The 16,098-nt window shown below is 36.5% G+C and overlaps 1 protein-coding gene across 2 annotated transcripts in view; it reads right to left on the reverse strand.

Annotated features, from left to right (window-relative positions):
* LOC150084292 (uncharacterized) overlaps positions 1-16,098 on the reverse strand; it is a 143,157-nt gene that overhangs the window by 65,702 nt on the left and 61,357 nt on the right. For both annotated transcript variants that reach the window (XM_090375969.1, XM_090375968.1), the window contains one exon: positions 8,599-8,692. In XM_090375969.1, coding sequence (XP_090232095.1) covers positions 8,599-8,692 — 94 coding nt within the window. The remainder of the gene's footprint in view (positions 1-8,598; positions 8,693-16,098) is intronic.

The raw sequence follows: 16,098 nt of genomic DNA on the forward strand, positions 1-16,098 counted from the left end.
TCTTAATGGTGCCAAAATCTTGATAAAGTCCCTAGCTTTGCAGTATTTAAATTGAAAGTACAGGATGTCTATAAACCTTTACAAAATTAATTTTCATTGTGTGAATAGGGTATGTGATAAAATCTGAAACCATATCCAGGTGATAGGGGTAGCTTTAAGATTTAATTAAAAGTGTTCAAATGTGGGCACCTTTAGTTACTCTGCAATGTTCCACCTATCATCAAACTCCTCTCATATTCAGCACAGCCCTGTTAACATGGCCGACTGATTCACAAAGGCTTTGGTAAATTCCATAATGGTTCCTGGCATAAGTGGAATATACGCATGGCCTTTCACAAATCCCCAGAAAATAAGATATAAAGGAGTCGGATCATGGGAGACCTGTATAAAATTGGTCCTCCTCTTCATATCCACTTCCCAAGAAACATTGTTCAGTCATGCCCGAACGTCCATGTGATAATGTGGCAGAGCTCCGACTTATTGGAAAATCAAGTGGCCATCTTGTCATTCTGCAGTTGGAGCATAAGAAAATTCTGTGTCACACGATGGCTGTAATGATTGTTTTTCCAAAGAAGAGAGTTCAGTACACTTTGACACAACTTATCATGCAAAAGGCCAAATTCCAGCATGATTACAGCTTTGTGATTATGCCATCATCTAATGCAGCAAGAACATTTTCCAGTTGAATAAAAACTTGAAGATATCCTCCATCATCTGGAAGTGGTTTCGGATTTGTATCATGTACCCTATTCACACAATAACATTTTATTGAAAACATGTTAAACTTTGTAAAAGTGGTCTGGAAATTGGTAAAATAATGAGCACTTCAACCTGCATAGAGTGGTTATTGTTATTTGTTATTTGGTTTTTAGGAGCATTAGCAACTAAGGCCATATTGCTCCGGGATATGCGGTGGTCATTCCCTCACCTTTCCGCATCTTCCGTATTTGGTGGTCCCATAGAGTGGTAATCTGCCTTTAATTTGTTAAAGAATTACAGATTATTTTGTGGTAAATCATGTTAACTTCATTTACAAAGAGTTGTTAATTTGACTGCACATTTTTCATTTGTCAATATTTAGCCATATATATATATATATATATATATATATACATATACATATATATATACAGTAATACCCCGAAGTTACGCGATAGGTGGGTCCGACGAAAATCGCGTAAGTCGAATTCGCGTAAGTCGAATTCGCGTAAGTCGGGGTACAACTTTGCATATAAATACATATAAATTTTCCTTAATTGGGACCAAGGACTAACAAAAACACTAGTTTAGAAGAAAAATATTAATAAAATTGCAGTTCTTTATACATATTAATACAAAATATGTATTAAAAAACAAATGACTTACGTTAAAAAGTTATTTCGATGTCGATGGCTTCATAAAATCTAACAAATTCGTCTGACGACACAGCGCGTTCTTTTTTTCACGCAGAATTTCTTCGTAGCAAGCTAATAATTTTTTTATTCCTTGCTTTGTAGCTATAACGCGTTCTTCGTTGGAGTCTATGTTTTCTAAAATTTTTAAGCCCTTTACAATTGAGCCCTTTTCAATTTTCAACCTGTCAAGTTTGCAATTGTCATGTGCTTTTCGCCGTTGCTTCGTTTAGGCCTGTAGCACGTGCAATATCACATGGTCTTTCATTTCGCTCAAAGCGTTTCACAATTTTATATTTTTTCTCTATCGACAGAGGCGGACTGGCCATAAGCCTTACCGGGGAAACCCCAGTAGGCCGGAGTCCAGTGTGATTTTGGCCATAAACCATAGTATGAGGCCTCTATAAATTTTCCCGGGTAAGAATTTTTGATCCAGTCCACCTCTGTTTATCGATAATTGCTTTTCTTTTTCTCTCTGAATCTGCAGTGTCTTCACCAGGACGCTTCCTTTTCACACCTTTTAATTAAGTATTTTACTCATTTTTAGGGAATAAAGCACAATTACAAAACGAGGAGGCACGCTTGATACGTATAAACAAAGCTGCACGCATGTAACAACTGAATAAACAACACCATAAAAAGGCAGAGATACACTATTAACACCTCACATTTCTAGGGGTTACTACCATAAAACAATAAAAATCCAGTTGCGTTTCTGCTAGTGAAATCTGTTATAAACTGGTAGTAAACTCGATCTAATTGCATTTGCGATTATACCGATAGCTGGAATTGTGTTGGTTTTTACGTTATTATGGTGAAATGTGTTTCCCCTTCACTGATATAAAAAACATAAAAGCAGCAAAGTTGAATTTTGTTCATCTTTCGCTCTCATTCTCCGCCGTCGCACCGTATATCGATAACATATGAAAAACGACCTTGAAGATAGTGGGCGGCAGCGTTGCCAAACGAAAAAATCAAGAACCGCGTAACTCCGAGTTCGCGTAAGTCGGGGTATTACTGTATATACACATATATATAAATATATATAAATTTATAAATTACACATATATATAAATATATGTGTAATAGATTCTGAATTACTCAACTGATAGCTATCAGTAAACATCAGGTAAAGATTAATTTTTCAACAGTATAAATAATTTTTTAAAACAGTTAATAATTTAAATGGATTAATTTAATAAAATTTAAACTTATGTAAACAGACAGCCATGAATGCTTACATCCTTGTAATGCTGTTCTTACAAGACTGTCAGCCTCGCATATCAAGACAGTGGTTTGCAATTAATTACATTTGTTGTATAACTCTCAAACTACGAATTTTTTGAATCAAAACTCAGATTAAGGCCTCTCCTGGTATCAATCACTGTGTGTACCTGAGGGTGAGGATATTCAGAGAAAGGGAATAGGGTTTTGGATGTTGCAGGATTAGACATCTGTCTGGCAGCTATCTTTGTGAGCACCTTAATTGTGTGGATAGGTTCAAGATCACATCAGAAGGTGGGGTTCTTTTTTTAGGTATAATTATTATGGTTTCTATTTTTGTTTTTTATCTATTCTAACATTCTGCTCTTGAAAATGTGCATGTGGTTAATGTCTATCTAGTTTCAGTTAATACTGTTAGTTATGTCAATAATGAAGGATTCTTTGTGTAGTCTGTATTTCCTGTACCTGTCAGTGGTTAGGACAAAAGTGTTCTTGAAATCATCTGGTGATCCTCAACACCAGATGAGGAATGCCGGATCCAATTTTATTATTAGGCCATGGGCTATGTGTACTTTTAAATAATGGGACTGCACACACAGCCACTACACGGCAAGTGCCACCAGTGAAACAAAGGCACAGCAGTTGACTTCGAACCTTTTCCTAGTTATCTGTCAAGTCATGTTTCAACAAGTTCATTTGCTTTGCAGCGAGACGAGTTTTCACAAACTTGTGTTTTTGCATTTTGCCAAAAAATGACAGACAAAAGAATCAAACAAATCAACCTCAATTTTTTAACAAAACCTAGAGAAAACACCAACTGAAAGTTGTGAGTTGTTACATCAAGTTTATGGGGAATATACCATGTCAAGACTTCACGTGTTTGAGTGGTACAAAAGGTTTTTAGAAAGAAGAGAGAATGTGGAAGGCTATGAACGACCAAGCCATCTGTTAAGCACGAAAACTAATAGACAAAGAAACAGACATTTTAACTGAATAGGTATGAAAAGAGTGTATGCCAAGATGGGGCCAAAAATTTTAAATGAAGATCAAAGAATGAGAAGACTCCAAGTTCATGAAGTTGTTTTGGAAAAAACTGCAGAAGATCCAGAATTTCTAAGTGCTGTAATTACTTGCAATGAGAGTTGGCTGTTCCAGTACAACCCTGAAACTAAGATAGTCAGTGCAATGGAAAACAAAAAACTATACGCAAAACTAAAAAAAGCAACAATGTCAAAATAAAAAAAGAAAACCATACTTCTCATTTTCTTTGATATTAAAGGAACTATTATGGCTGAATACATCCCAACAAATGGGACTGTTAAGGCTGATTTGATGGAACGTAATTTTTGACAAGGCTGTGTGAAAAAATTCGAAGCAAGAGAGTCTGAATTGTGGAAAGATGGTTGGATGCTCCGTCACACATTGCGTGCTGGAACATTGTCTCTGATTACCAATTTCTGGCCGAGAGAAAGATAGAGAGAGGTGTGTGTGTGTGTGTGTGTGTGTGTGTGTGTGTGTGTGTGTGTGTGTGTGTGTGTGTGTGTGTGTGTGTGTGTGTGTGTGTGTGTGTGTGTGTGTGTGTGTACCCTACTCACCCCCCATGACTTTTCCACCCTCTTCCCTAAACCAAAAAGTGTACTTACAGGAACCCATCTTCAGTCTGATGAAGACCCAAAAACAAACCACCAAAGTGTTAAAAGGGCTAACAGAAGACTTCCAGAAATATTTCTGTGCTTGGAAGAAATTTATGAAACAGCATATGCAAGCCCAAAGCAATTATTTTGAAGGGGATAGCTTGAAAGATATATATTTCATTACAATAGTCTCGTTATTTAACAGCCATACCTCGTATGTCATATTTATGTTCTTTAATTCTTTTGAACAATCTACTTAAAAAAAGTCTTTGGATGCCCCATACAAATCCTGGACATACATAACCTATGCCAACATGTTTCACACTTGATTACTAAACTGGCCTCAAAGCAATAGTGTGTAAAATCCATATTTTAAAATGGATCAATATTATGAATCAAGGCTACAAACATCATTAATTCAAAAAATATGTCTTCAAGTAGAAAATCTAAGCATTCATGTCCATTTGCAAGTGTGGCATTTGGAAAGGAAATGTACATTGATATCAAATAGTGGAAGGTGGGGACTGTTCTGATATAACCCAGCAGCTTCCAAGCCAGAATAATCCAAGTAATAAGCAAGAAGTAATATATGTCCTAATGTTATTAATTTATTGTCCCACTAGCTATCCAATTCCCAATTAGAACTTCCAGACAAAAGGCATAAATTTCCACCTCCCACCAAAGAGAGTACCAATTAAGTAGCTATTACTGACTCTGAATATGGTTTGCAAAAATCATACAAATAAAAACATTACTTTCCTTGAGGTTAATTAAATTAATCTCATGGAAAATAATGTTAGTTACTGTGTTAGATTCTAAGGTTTATTATGAAAAATTAGATGTGGTCATACAGAACTCCACTTTTCTCACTGTGATAAAATCAGACTTAATATGTAAGCCTGATTTTATTATAATGGTGATGTTTGTCTGTTTGTTTGTTATTTGGTTTTTAGGAGCATTAGCAACTAAGGCCATACTGCTCCGGGAATATGCAGTGGTCATTCCTGACCTTTCTGCATCCTCTGTATTTGGTGGTGATGGGTTCGAACCCCGGTCTAATCAAGAAGCGTGTGCTATGCACTGCTGCTGCTCCTTCCCACCTGGCTACGGAGGTGCCTTTATAATGGTGAAACTTTTTAGTTAAGACATAAAAGTGAATATGCATGTTCCGTTTCTGTCTGGATATATAAAAATACATAAGGTGGATTTTTCAATTAGACCTAGGGGATTCTATTGATTTTCACTGCTGGCACTCTTTGCATCGTTTGTGTATCACATGTCATTCCCCATGGGACAGCTAATTATTCCATTAGAAATCTGGCCCACTTATATGACCAGATTAAGTAGTTAGAATTAACAGATACTGAAAAATCTTTTTCATTGGATGTGGTATCACTTTATATGAATGTAACTGTTCCATATGCACTTGATTTGCAAGTGCATATGGAACAATTACTCAGATGTTCAATTAATACATATACCAAGATTCCACATTTTGAAATTTTAATGCTAATTAATATTCTATTTGAAGCAAATTACATGATGTTTTGTGTGAAAGATTTTAAGCAAATAGTAGTAGTAGTGGCATGTGATGCAAGAAAGCAAGTGTATGAGCTTATGCAGCATCAGCCAAAAAAAAAAAAAAAAAAAAAAAATCACACCATTCCCTCCAAATGCCTGTCCAGTTTCTCCTTAATTTCATTCAACCTATCAACTTCCACAACGACAGATGGAAGTTTGTTCCAGAAATTAACCACCCGCTGGCTAAAGGCAAATTTCTGCACATCTATTCTACATCTGTCTTTTCTTAATTTGAATTTATGCCCCCTTATGTTCGTAATCTGAACAAGTGGAAGGATCCCATCACAATTCAGCGTGCTCAACCCATTCAAGGCCTTATACACCTCAATCAGATCACCGTGCAGGTGCCTAGTCTCCAGCCACTGCAATTCACAGAACTGCCTCTCTTGGTAAGAGGATCCCTTCATTCCCCTTACCAATCTTGTTGCCCTTCTCTGTACACGCTCAAGCAAATCTACATCCTTCCTAAAATGAGGCCTCCAGACCTGTACGCAATACCCAAGGTGTGGCCTGACCATTGTCTTATACAGAGGGACAATCACCTCCTTTTCCCTGCTAGCAAAATTCATATATATCATTGACAAAACCCCATGACCTGCCCTGGCAGCCTGTCTGCATTGCTCAGAAAACTTCATATCTGACTGCACAATTACTCCCAGGTCTTTTTCATTTTCTACCACCTTAAGTGTAGTACCACACAGTTGGTACGTTTCTCTGGGGTTACTTCCACCCATATGCAGTACTTTGCATTTGTCAAGGTTAAACTTCAGTTGCCACTTCTTAGCCCATCTGCCCAAATTATCTAGGATCCTGTTGCAGTAGCAGACTGCCATTGCTGTCATTAACAACCCTGCCAACCTTTGTATCATCTGCAAACTTCGACATCAAGCCTGATATACCTTCATCAATATCATTGATAAATATAAAAAACAACAGTGGACCTAACATCGAACCCTATGGGACTCCACTAATACCATTAGTCCACGAAGAGCAGCACCCATTGATTACCACCCTCTGTCTTCTCCCACTTAACCATCCTTTTATCCATTGTAGCAACTTACCCTTAATACCATTCTGCTCCAATTTGTACATTATTAGGTATGCCCATGGAACTCAACATCAGTGGACTAATAATAGAACTTCACTTGACAGAAGTTAAGAGCGTTCATTTATGGCAATTTCTTTTCCTTCTTATTTGCTTGTTAGGTGTTGGATAATTTCAAGATTACTTTACTAGCCCACAAGAAAGGGAAATAGTAACAATTTGTACATGTGACTATAAACTGTAAAAATACAAATTGATAGATTATTAAATACAACAACAATGTAAGTTACCAAAGACTGAATTTTATTCACTGAATAAAATTCAGTCTTTGGTAACACATTTCTTAAACAAAATTCATTATGGGAGTGTAGGGATTTTTATTTTTATGCTTTAAATATACTAATTTTTTTGGTTAGTTATTTTCAGCATTTAATTAAGAATTGTAGAATACTAACTGCAGCTTTCAGTTATGCATATAGTAAATTGATGAGAGCTGAAAACAGAAGAATGCAAAATAGAGGGTAGTGAAATAGCAAAATGAATGATATAACAGTTTTAAAAGATAAAGAGGTTACAATTCCATAATATAAGCTGATTGTGAGAACTGCACTTGAATGCTGTATCCAGGCATGCAGGACATACCAAAAATAAAGCCAGTACTCCTTGAAAAGATCCAAAGAAAGGAAATGCACTCAGTGAAATTCGTAAAACAGCATCCATATCAGGAAAGACTTCGAACAAGTAAACTACAGAGCTTGGTAATTAGGTACTTTGGGTGGGCTGGAGGATCTGGCCGATTCCCTCCCAAGAAATTCAATTGTCCTGATAAGATAAAGCAGGTGCCAAAATATACCAGTTTCTAACAACAGTACCATTTTATGTTACATGAAAATTTTACATTACACATAATTTTCCTAAATGGTACATATTTCAATTTTATTAGATGTTGATTAAGCTGACTGCACAACAAGAAATAATCATTGACACTTTTGTAACTAAAACATTTATAATCTCTTTTGGCTGTAACATTTGATTTCATAAGACACATTACATGGATTTCAGGTTAGTATTAGCCACACACAGTGCAAGGAAGCCACACGCTTTCACAGTACTAGCCAAAAATAAAGTAATAAAAGTGAAAGGTTAAAAGTATTTAAAGAAAATTTAAAGAATTATTTTAATTGAAAAAAAAAAAAAAAAAAAGATTCAAAGTCTGTTTCCAACAGACTTGAGTTTATAATGCACAACAACAATGTAAGTAAGAGCACAGATTCATCTGCATTAGACATTGTACATCTTTAAAATAACTTACACAACAGTCATGTATTTGTAATTCGCAAGTACACTAAGTAGTCTCATGTGCATTTTCTTTTCTTTCCCCCCTAATAAGGATCTGAAAAGGGATAGTAAACCAAATGATATTAAATGTAACAGATAAAGCTTAGACTTATATTTAAGTCCTAATTATTTGAGTTTTAAGTTCTATTTATGGGTAAACAGAAGTCTATTTAAAGACTATTAATCCAAATGAGGAGGGGGACTTGATTATAGAAAGAAATTGAGTCTAGCTGGATTGGGGCCTATATAAGAAAGAGTTTTTTTTTTTTTTTTTTTTTTTTTGGCTAGTTTAATTAAAGCATGGCTTCCTTGCCCAATGTTAATTGACCAATATTAATACTTATCTGAAGTACAGTACAAGAAATACGAATAGAGAAAAACTTACGTGAAAGAATTTCTGCTTTGTCCTGGCCTGTTCGAAGAAAATGATCCTCCACCGAATGGCATACTTCCTAAATTAGTTCTATTATCTGTTGATTCTTTATGAAAAATTGAGGGAAAAAACTAGTGAATTAACTGGGTATATTGCAATAAACAATTTAATGAAATATTAATTGTAAAACTTTCATCTCTCTCTCTCTCATGCATGCATGCACACAATATAGGTATCTGTAAACCTCCTTTACAAAATTAAGTCTACTGTGTGAACGGGATACATGATATATATCCAGGAATAGTCTGTCCTTATGATACAAACATGAAACCATGTTTCATGTTTGTATGAATTTTTGCACTGTACATGAATAACATGTACAGTGCAAAATGTGCCACTAATAAAAGTTTTTGCAATGATTCATATGATTCTGGCACACACAGGTCTTGTACAAGCATGCTCTGAAATGGATACAACTACGGCTCATGTCCTCCATAAACAAGTATGGAGGACATTATATGGCTGCAGTTTACTTTTGTTTTTTACTTTTTACCTTTCTCTTAAAATGTTGTTGGAGTTGGCATCTTGGTAAACTTGCACTGGGTTGATGTAAGAAGTGGGGTTCCCCAAGGATCAGTATTAGGACCACTGTTGTTTTTAATTTTCATAAACGACATTGATGAAGGAATAGAGGGCGTGATGTCTAAATTTGCAGATGATGTTAAAATTGGTAGAGTAGTTAATGATCACTGTCAAGCTGAGCTTCTTCAGAGAGACCTAGATAGACTTCAAGAATGGTCAGAAAAATGGCAGCTGTGCTTTAATCCAACAAAGTGTAAGGTATTACACCTGGGAAACAGTAATCCCAAAAAAACTTATTCACTTGGTGGAGTTCAACTAAACCCAGTACTGGAGGAAAGGGACTTGGGTGTTACGATACGGTCAGACATGAAATTCTCTGAGCATTGTAAACAGGTTGCAAGGAAGGCCCCTGGTGTCCTATCGATGATCTATCGAACTTTTGCAAGTAGAGACAGGGACGTGATAATCCCATTATATAAGGTTTATGTTAGACCACACTTGGAATACTGTGTTCAAGTATGGAGACTGCACCTAAAGAAAGACATCGAGCTTCTTGAAAGGGTGCAAAGAAGGGTAACTCGCCTGGTGAGATCGGCAAAAGGACGTCCTTATGAAGAAAGACTTCGAATATGTGGGTTGCAGTTTGGAAACTAGACACCTTAGAGGAGATTTGATTGAGGTGTTTAAGGCTCTGAGAGGCATCAGTAAAATGAATGAGGACAAAATTTTCAAGATTATAAATGATGCTAGAACTAGGGGACATAAATTCAAGTTACGGGGGGAAATGTTTAGATTGGACTGCAGGAAGTTTTATTTTAGCCAGCGAGTTATAAATTACTGGAATAAGTTGCCTTCATGGGTGGTAGAGGCCGACAGTTTGGGGAAATTCAAAGGTCATCTGGATAGTACTTTCGGGTAAGGGAAGCGCATAGGATGACAGGTTTAATTTCCTTTTTATTTATATTTTATTTTATTTATTTATTATTTTTTTTTATTAATTATTATTATTTAGTTATTTATTTTTTTTGTTTTTATCATTGTTTTGTTCGGATTTTTTTTTTTTTTTTTTTTGCATGGTGCAAGAAAGCCATAGGCTTTCTTGCACCATGCGGCCGTTACTAATACCAATACTAATGTCCTAAAGGCTCCTTAGCAATCCTGAGAGCACTTATGCTGGACTGGATTGAGCTGAGCCAGTATGGTTTTACATGCATGGTCATAAAATCAGGCTCTGTAGTGTAAACAGGATCTGATTAAGGTTTGTTATAAGTGTATCAGTGTAAAGCTCCCCATGTTATATGAAGAGATAACTAAGTATATTCATCTTCTTCATACATTAAGTTCATGTTTGAAATGTAAATTTAGTATCAAGTACTATGCCTATGAATCAGATATTGCTAAATGGTATTGGTTGAATTCCCAGCACTAGCTCAGGATCTGGATGGAGCTGATGCGTTTTGTAAAAGTGGATGGCAGTGGTTTTTGATGCTCATGGCTCTATCTTGTTTATTTAGAGCTGAGTTGTCGATCAATGGAGTGAATATTTCAGTGACAGGATATTGTAAGGTTATTTGAACATGGGTGCCAACATTCGCTGGGATACTCTGTTAGATTGCTTATCTTGACTGTAATGAGTGTGGCATTAAGAACTGATCCTTGTGAGAACCCCTTCTTCTTGAACAACTGTTTGTGAGAGAACATTGCAGTAATGCACTTGAAAAGTTCTGTTCTAGGGAAAGCTCTGTATGATTAGTGGCAGCTAAAGCCTCGTGGCATATAGATTATGAAGAATGCCATAGCACAAGATGGTATCAAAGACCTTTTCAAACATCCAGGCAGACCCATGACAAACATGTTCATTTCATATAAATGCATTCTGTATGCTGGATTCTGCCTTGATCATAAGGTCTAGTGTTGACTTGTTTTGGAAGCTGTACCTATTATTTATCACCAAGATTCCAGATATAATAAATTATGAATCACTTTTTCTAATACAGTGTATTCCGGTTATTTGGGCCACTGTTTATTTGGGACAAATCTTAAAGAACAGAACCCAATCGAGAAAATAGCCAGGGTTTACTTCGCTTAATTGGGACATGCCATTTAATCGGGGCAGAAGACCGCAGCACTCGAGATTACCCTACGATTGTCTCCGACCATAGCACACGGTTCGGTTGGATTTCTGGAGGTCACAATCATAAAACAATAAAAACAATTAGCAGTCCCCTATTTATTGGGTTTTTCTGTTAGCGCTTCAATCATATAAAAAAAATTAATTTTCAGAATCTGCTCTTCATTCCTATTTTTTAAGCTTCGTAACTTGTTACTCCGTTCTCACTTGTGCGTATTGTGTTACTTGCAATTTGTGCGTGAAGTGTTCTTTGTTATTAATTGCTTATCTTTTTTACTTTTAAATTTTAACCCCCACCCACAAATGTCAGCGAACAGAAATGTCAACTAGTTAGTATGTACATATTACAAGTATGTATTAATTAAGCTATGCACATAAGCGTAAATTTATTTTTATTTTGCTAACCTGTGGAAAATATTCTTCCGATTTTCACGTATCATTTAATTTTTTAATTGGTAACGAAATAAAGTGTAAATTTGTACTTAATACAGTATATCTTTACTTTTATATCCTGTGGATAATATTCCTTTTATTTTCGCTAATTAGTATCGCTGTTTAATAAAATTAAAATTCAATTCACAAACGTGATCACAATGACTGGCGCTTACTACATATCATATAGTGAAAGGTACTTTACTAAGGTGAGTCCATCGTAACATGATTTGATCATATAGAAAATCAATTGTAAAGCTGTATTTTTAACTATTTATGTGAAACTTCGCATAATTGGGGCAGCCGTATGATTAGTGGCATTAATCAAGCCTAGGGCAAAATGCACTAGTCCCAGTGTGTCCCAAATAACCGGAATCGACTGTGTGTTTTTAAACCTGAGATATCGGTAGATGGATTTGTGAATCTGATTTTGATCCTTTCCAAGTTTTTGGAAGGCTAAGATCAGTGGTACAAAAAAAAAAAAAAAAACTAGTAGTTTTCTGAGCTGGTTAAATATATTGATAATGAATTCGGAGCTTTTATGTTAAGGTGCATTATATAGCTCATGCTTCGGTAGGGGACACATATCATCAGTTTTTGGTGGACTGTCTGCTGATCTATTTAGGGAACTCTGCTCAAAAATTATAAAAGGACGGCTGTGTGGAAGAAGCACCACTGTACTGAAGTTCAGCTGCTTATACCATTCTGCATTGGTTTTTTCTTGTTTATATGCTGACTCATTGGCTGAGATTCAAGGAAAGGATTCTGCCAGGGAATTTGTGATTTTCAATGGATAGAAAAAGTCTTTGGTACATTCTAACTTAAAATAGGCACTGATTCTGAGAGGGATTTACCACTCGGTTTTTTTTTTATTTTATTTCATATTTTTCTGTCATTCTTTGCAATAGTGACAGCAAATAGGATCCATGGGTCTTTTTTCTATACATGCCATGTCTTAACTTTAAGTTTCTTGAAATTGAACAGGTTGTCAGTTGTTGGATACTTGCAGAACAGATTCTATGCTTTATTCTACTCTGTTTTAACATGATGGCATTCATTAATCCACAAGATATTAGCACATCTGTGAGGACAGCTGAGGTTTGGGATATAGCATCAGGTTGCAGATGCTATTATCTCTGTTTATAATGTGATCAGTAATGTCATCAATAGGCTGGCTTTTGATGACTTGGTCATCAAAGGAAATAGCAGTGGTGAACATGTTTCCAATTTGCCTTGAAGAATATCCATTTCATGAAACTGTCTGCGAGCGAAGTTCTACTTGTTTGCAATTTACAAATAATTGTGTAAAAGTGCATGGTCACTGTTGAGTGGGTTATCTAAAACTACCCACTAAATGATTGGGAACAGACTGAAAGATCTATAATAGTAGATGTTCCTGCAGAAAAGTGGATATAAGTGTTTAATAATGTCAGATCCTGTTTGGGGACTCCTCGTGTATCTATCTGAGGAGATCCCCACATAGGATGGTGTCCAGTGAAATCCCCAATAGGCAGAAAAGAGATAGAATCTACATAATAAGATCCTCCAGCCTTTAAAATTGCATTCTTTATTTGATAAAGATATATATAGACTATGGTTAACATAAAACTGCAAGCAACAAGTACAACTACCACTTCTAATGTGGTTTACAGTGGGATGTGTTCAGTGGGAACTTTGGAATCCACATGAATGGCTATGCCTCCTCTTGTTGAGTTAGTAATGTTTATGTTTTGTTGATAAATAGCATAGTTTCGAATCACTGGGGTAACCAGTGGAGTTAGTTTGGTTTGTTTCAGGCAGATACTTACTGGACTATAGTGTTTGATTAAATCATAAATATCATAAATGTTGTTGCATAGACCTCTACAGATCTGCTGTATAATGTTCTGCACTATTTGGTTTTAGAGATTGTGTATGGTTTTGTCTGTTTTTCATGTCCAGTCTGTTTGCAGAAATCTAGTTTAATCTTTTTTTTTTTTTTGAAAAGGTAGGATGTCCAGTATTCCTGTCATCTTCAGCGTGAAGATTTAAAATTGGCTCATCCTGAGGAGTACAGTATAGACAATGTACAAAACTGATCAGACTGCATTCAGGACTCAGGACCATCTAAAAAAAACAGAAGCAGAAATGTTGGAGAGAGTTCAAAGAATGGCAACCAGACAGTGATGAGTGCAAATTGATATACATGTATATATAAAGAAGTGTGGACTGTAAAGATTAATGGTTAGACATCTATGGGAAAATCTGATTGATGTTATTATTATTATTATTATTATTATTATTATTAGCCACATGGTGCAAGGAAGCCCGAGGCTTATGCTGCACCAGCCAAAAATTAAAAAAAAAAAAAAAAAAAAAAAAAAAATTCTGAATTACTGTGTGTCTGACGGGGTTAAGTAAAATGAATGAGATAGGTTTGTTTTCCCTCATAGGTGAGACAAGAACAAGGAGACAAAAATATAAAATTTCAGGAAATAATAGGATCTCAAATAACAAATCTCAGAGAATGGAAATCAGGTTGTCAAACAATAGAAATAAAATGCCTCCCAGTCAGGCAGAGGCAGTGAGTCTGGTGCTCAATTCAAACCAGAAAGCTTGTGGGAATATTTTTATTTATATTTTTAAATTTTTGGCTGATGCAGAAAAAGTATGCTTGCTTAAATTATTTGGATCTCACTAACAGTAATAATTTTCTGTTTATACTCCGGCACAACAACCAAGTCAGTAGAGTTTACAATAAATCGTCAATACAAATATTTATCGTATTTAGTAGTCACGGGCTTGAACCCCGGTCCACTCAAGGAACGCGTGCTATGCACTCTCGCTCCTGACCACTCGGCTATGTCAGGCCGATTATATGGGTTTGTAAGAGGGGTTTCCAAAAAGTAAGGTAACACATTTTTTCTCTTGAAAAAATTTACACACCAAGAATTAAGTGAACATGCGCCACCTCTCCACAAAGTCTCCAGTTTTATTGATGCACTTGTCCCAATGATGGATCAGTATATCAATACCAGTACTAAAGAAGTGCATGCCCACATGCAGTAACCAACATCGCACCTGATTAACTTTCTCATCCGTGGTGAAATGCTTTCCTGAAAGGTGTTTTTTCAGAGGGCCAAACAAATGGAAGTCTGAAGGTGCTAAGTCCGGGCTGTAGGGGGATGTGACAGAGTTTCCCAATGATAACGGCACAAACACTCATGAGTGGTGTGGGCAGTGTGTGTGGAGTTGCGTTGTCATGAACAAAATCACACCACTTGTAAGGAGTCCCGGTCGTTTTGTCAAATGTTGGGTTTCAGTTTTTCCAATGTTGCACAGTAAAACTGTGCACTGATTGTTCCTCCCTTCGGCAAGAAATCCACCAACAGAACACCTTGGCAATCCCAGAACACTGTGGGCATGACTTTTCGGACACTGGGAACAGTTTTAAAATTTTTGCGGACAGGAGATTGTAGATGTTTCCAGTGGTCGTAGAGTCTTGTTTGCTCTCCGGGGTAAAGTGATGAACCCACGTTTTGTCTGCTGTGATTATGCAAGTGAGAAAATCCTCTCCTTCATCGCTGTATCGCAACAGGTTCTCCAGACACATCCCCACGAGTTTTGCTTTGTCCTCCTCTGACAATTCCTGGGGTACCCAGCAGCAGCACACCTTTCGAAAGCCAAGGCCATCGTGAACAGTTGACTTATTCACGTTCACTATTTGTGCAATTTTGCACAGTTTCACTCGCCTGTTTTCAAGAAAGATGCCCTTAATGCGCGAAATGTTGTCTTTTGTCTTGCTCGATGAAGGCCTGCCTGCCCGCCAATGTTGATCTTCAATGTCAACACATGGCCCGCTTTAAATTCATTGCAACAAAAACAGACCTGCTCCTTCGTCATCACCTTTTTGCCATACACACACACAGCAACCAGTTCACGGTGAATGTCACTTGATGAAGACCCTTTTACTTGCAAAAAGCGAATAACTTCATGAGCACCTGTTTTGGACCACACTCACACAGTAGCCACCATTTTGCAACTGGAATCTGCTGTGAGGCGACAGTACCACAACACTGCACTGCTGATCTTTTTTGAACGTTATTAACGGGCCTATCTGTCCACCGCATTTCATCTCATTCCCTTTCACCATTATTAAGAAAAAAAAAGTGTTACCATACTTTTTGGAACCCCCTTGTATAAACATACATATTATATAGATTCAAGGTCACACTATGAATTACAAGGTCAAAAAGCAAGCTGGAAGAATTCAATTAATCAGTCTCAATCAACAACTAATACATGTCCAGACAATAAATCACATGATATTAGAGTTAAAGTCAGAAATATAAATTGTGGCACATGGAACCACAAGACAAACGCATGGC

Source organism: Mastigoproctus giganteus, chromosome 6, assembly GCF_048544385.1.
Source record: "Mastigoproctus giganteus isolate SK-2022 chromosome 6, ASM4854438v1, whole genome shotgun sequence".
NCBI lineage: Eukaryota > Metazoa > Arthropoda > Arachnida > Uropygi > Thelyphonidae > Mastigoproctus > Mastigoproctus giganteus.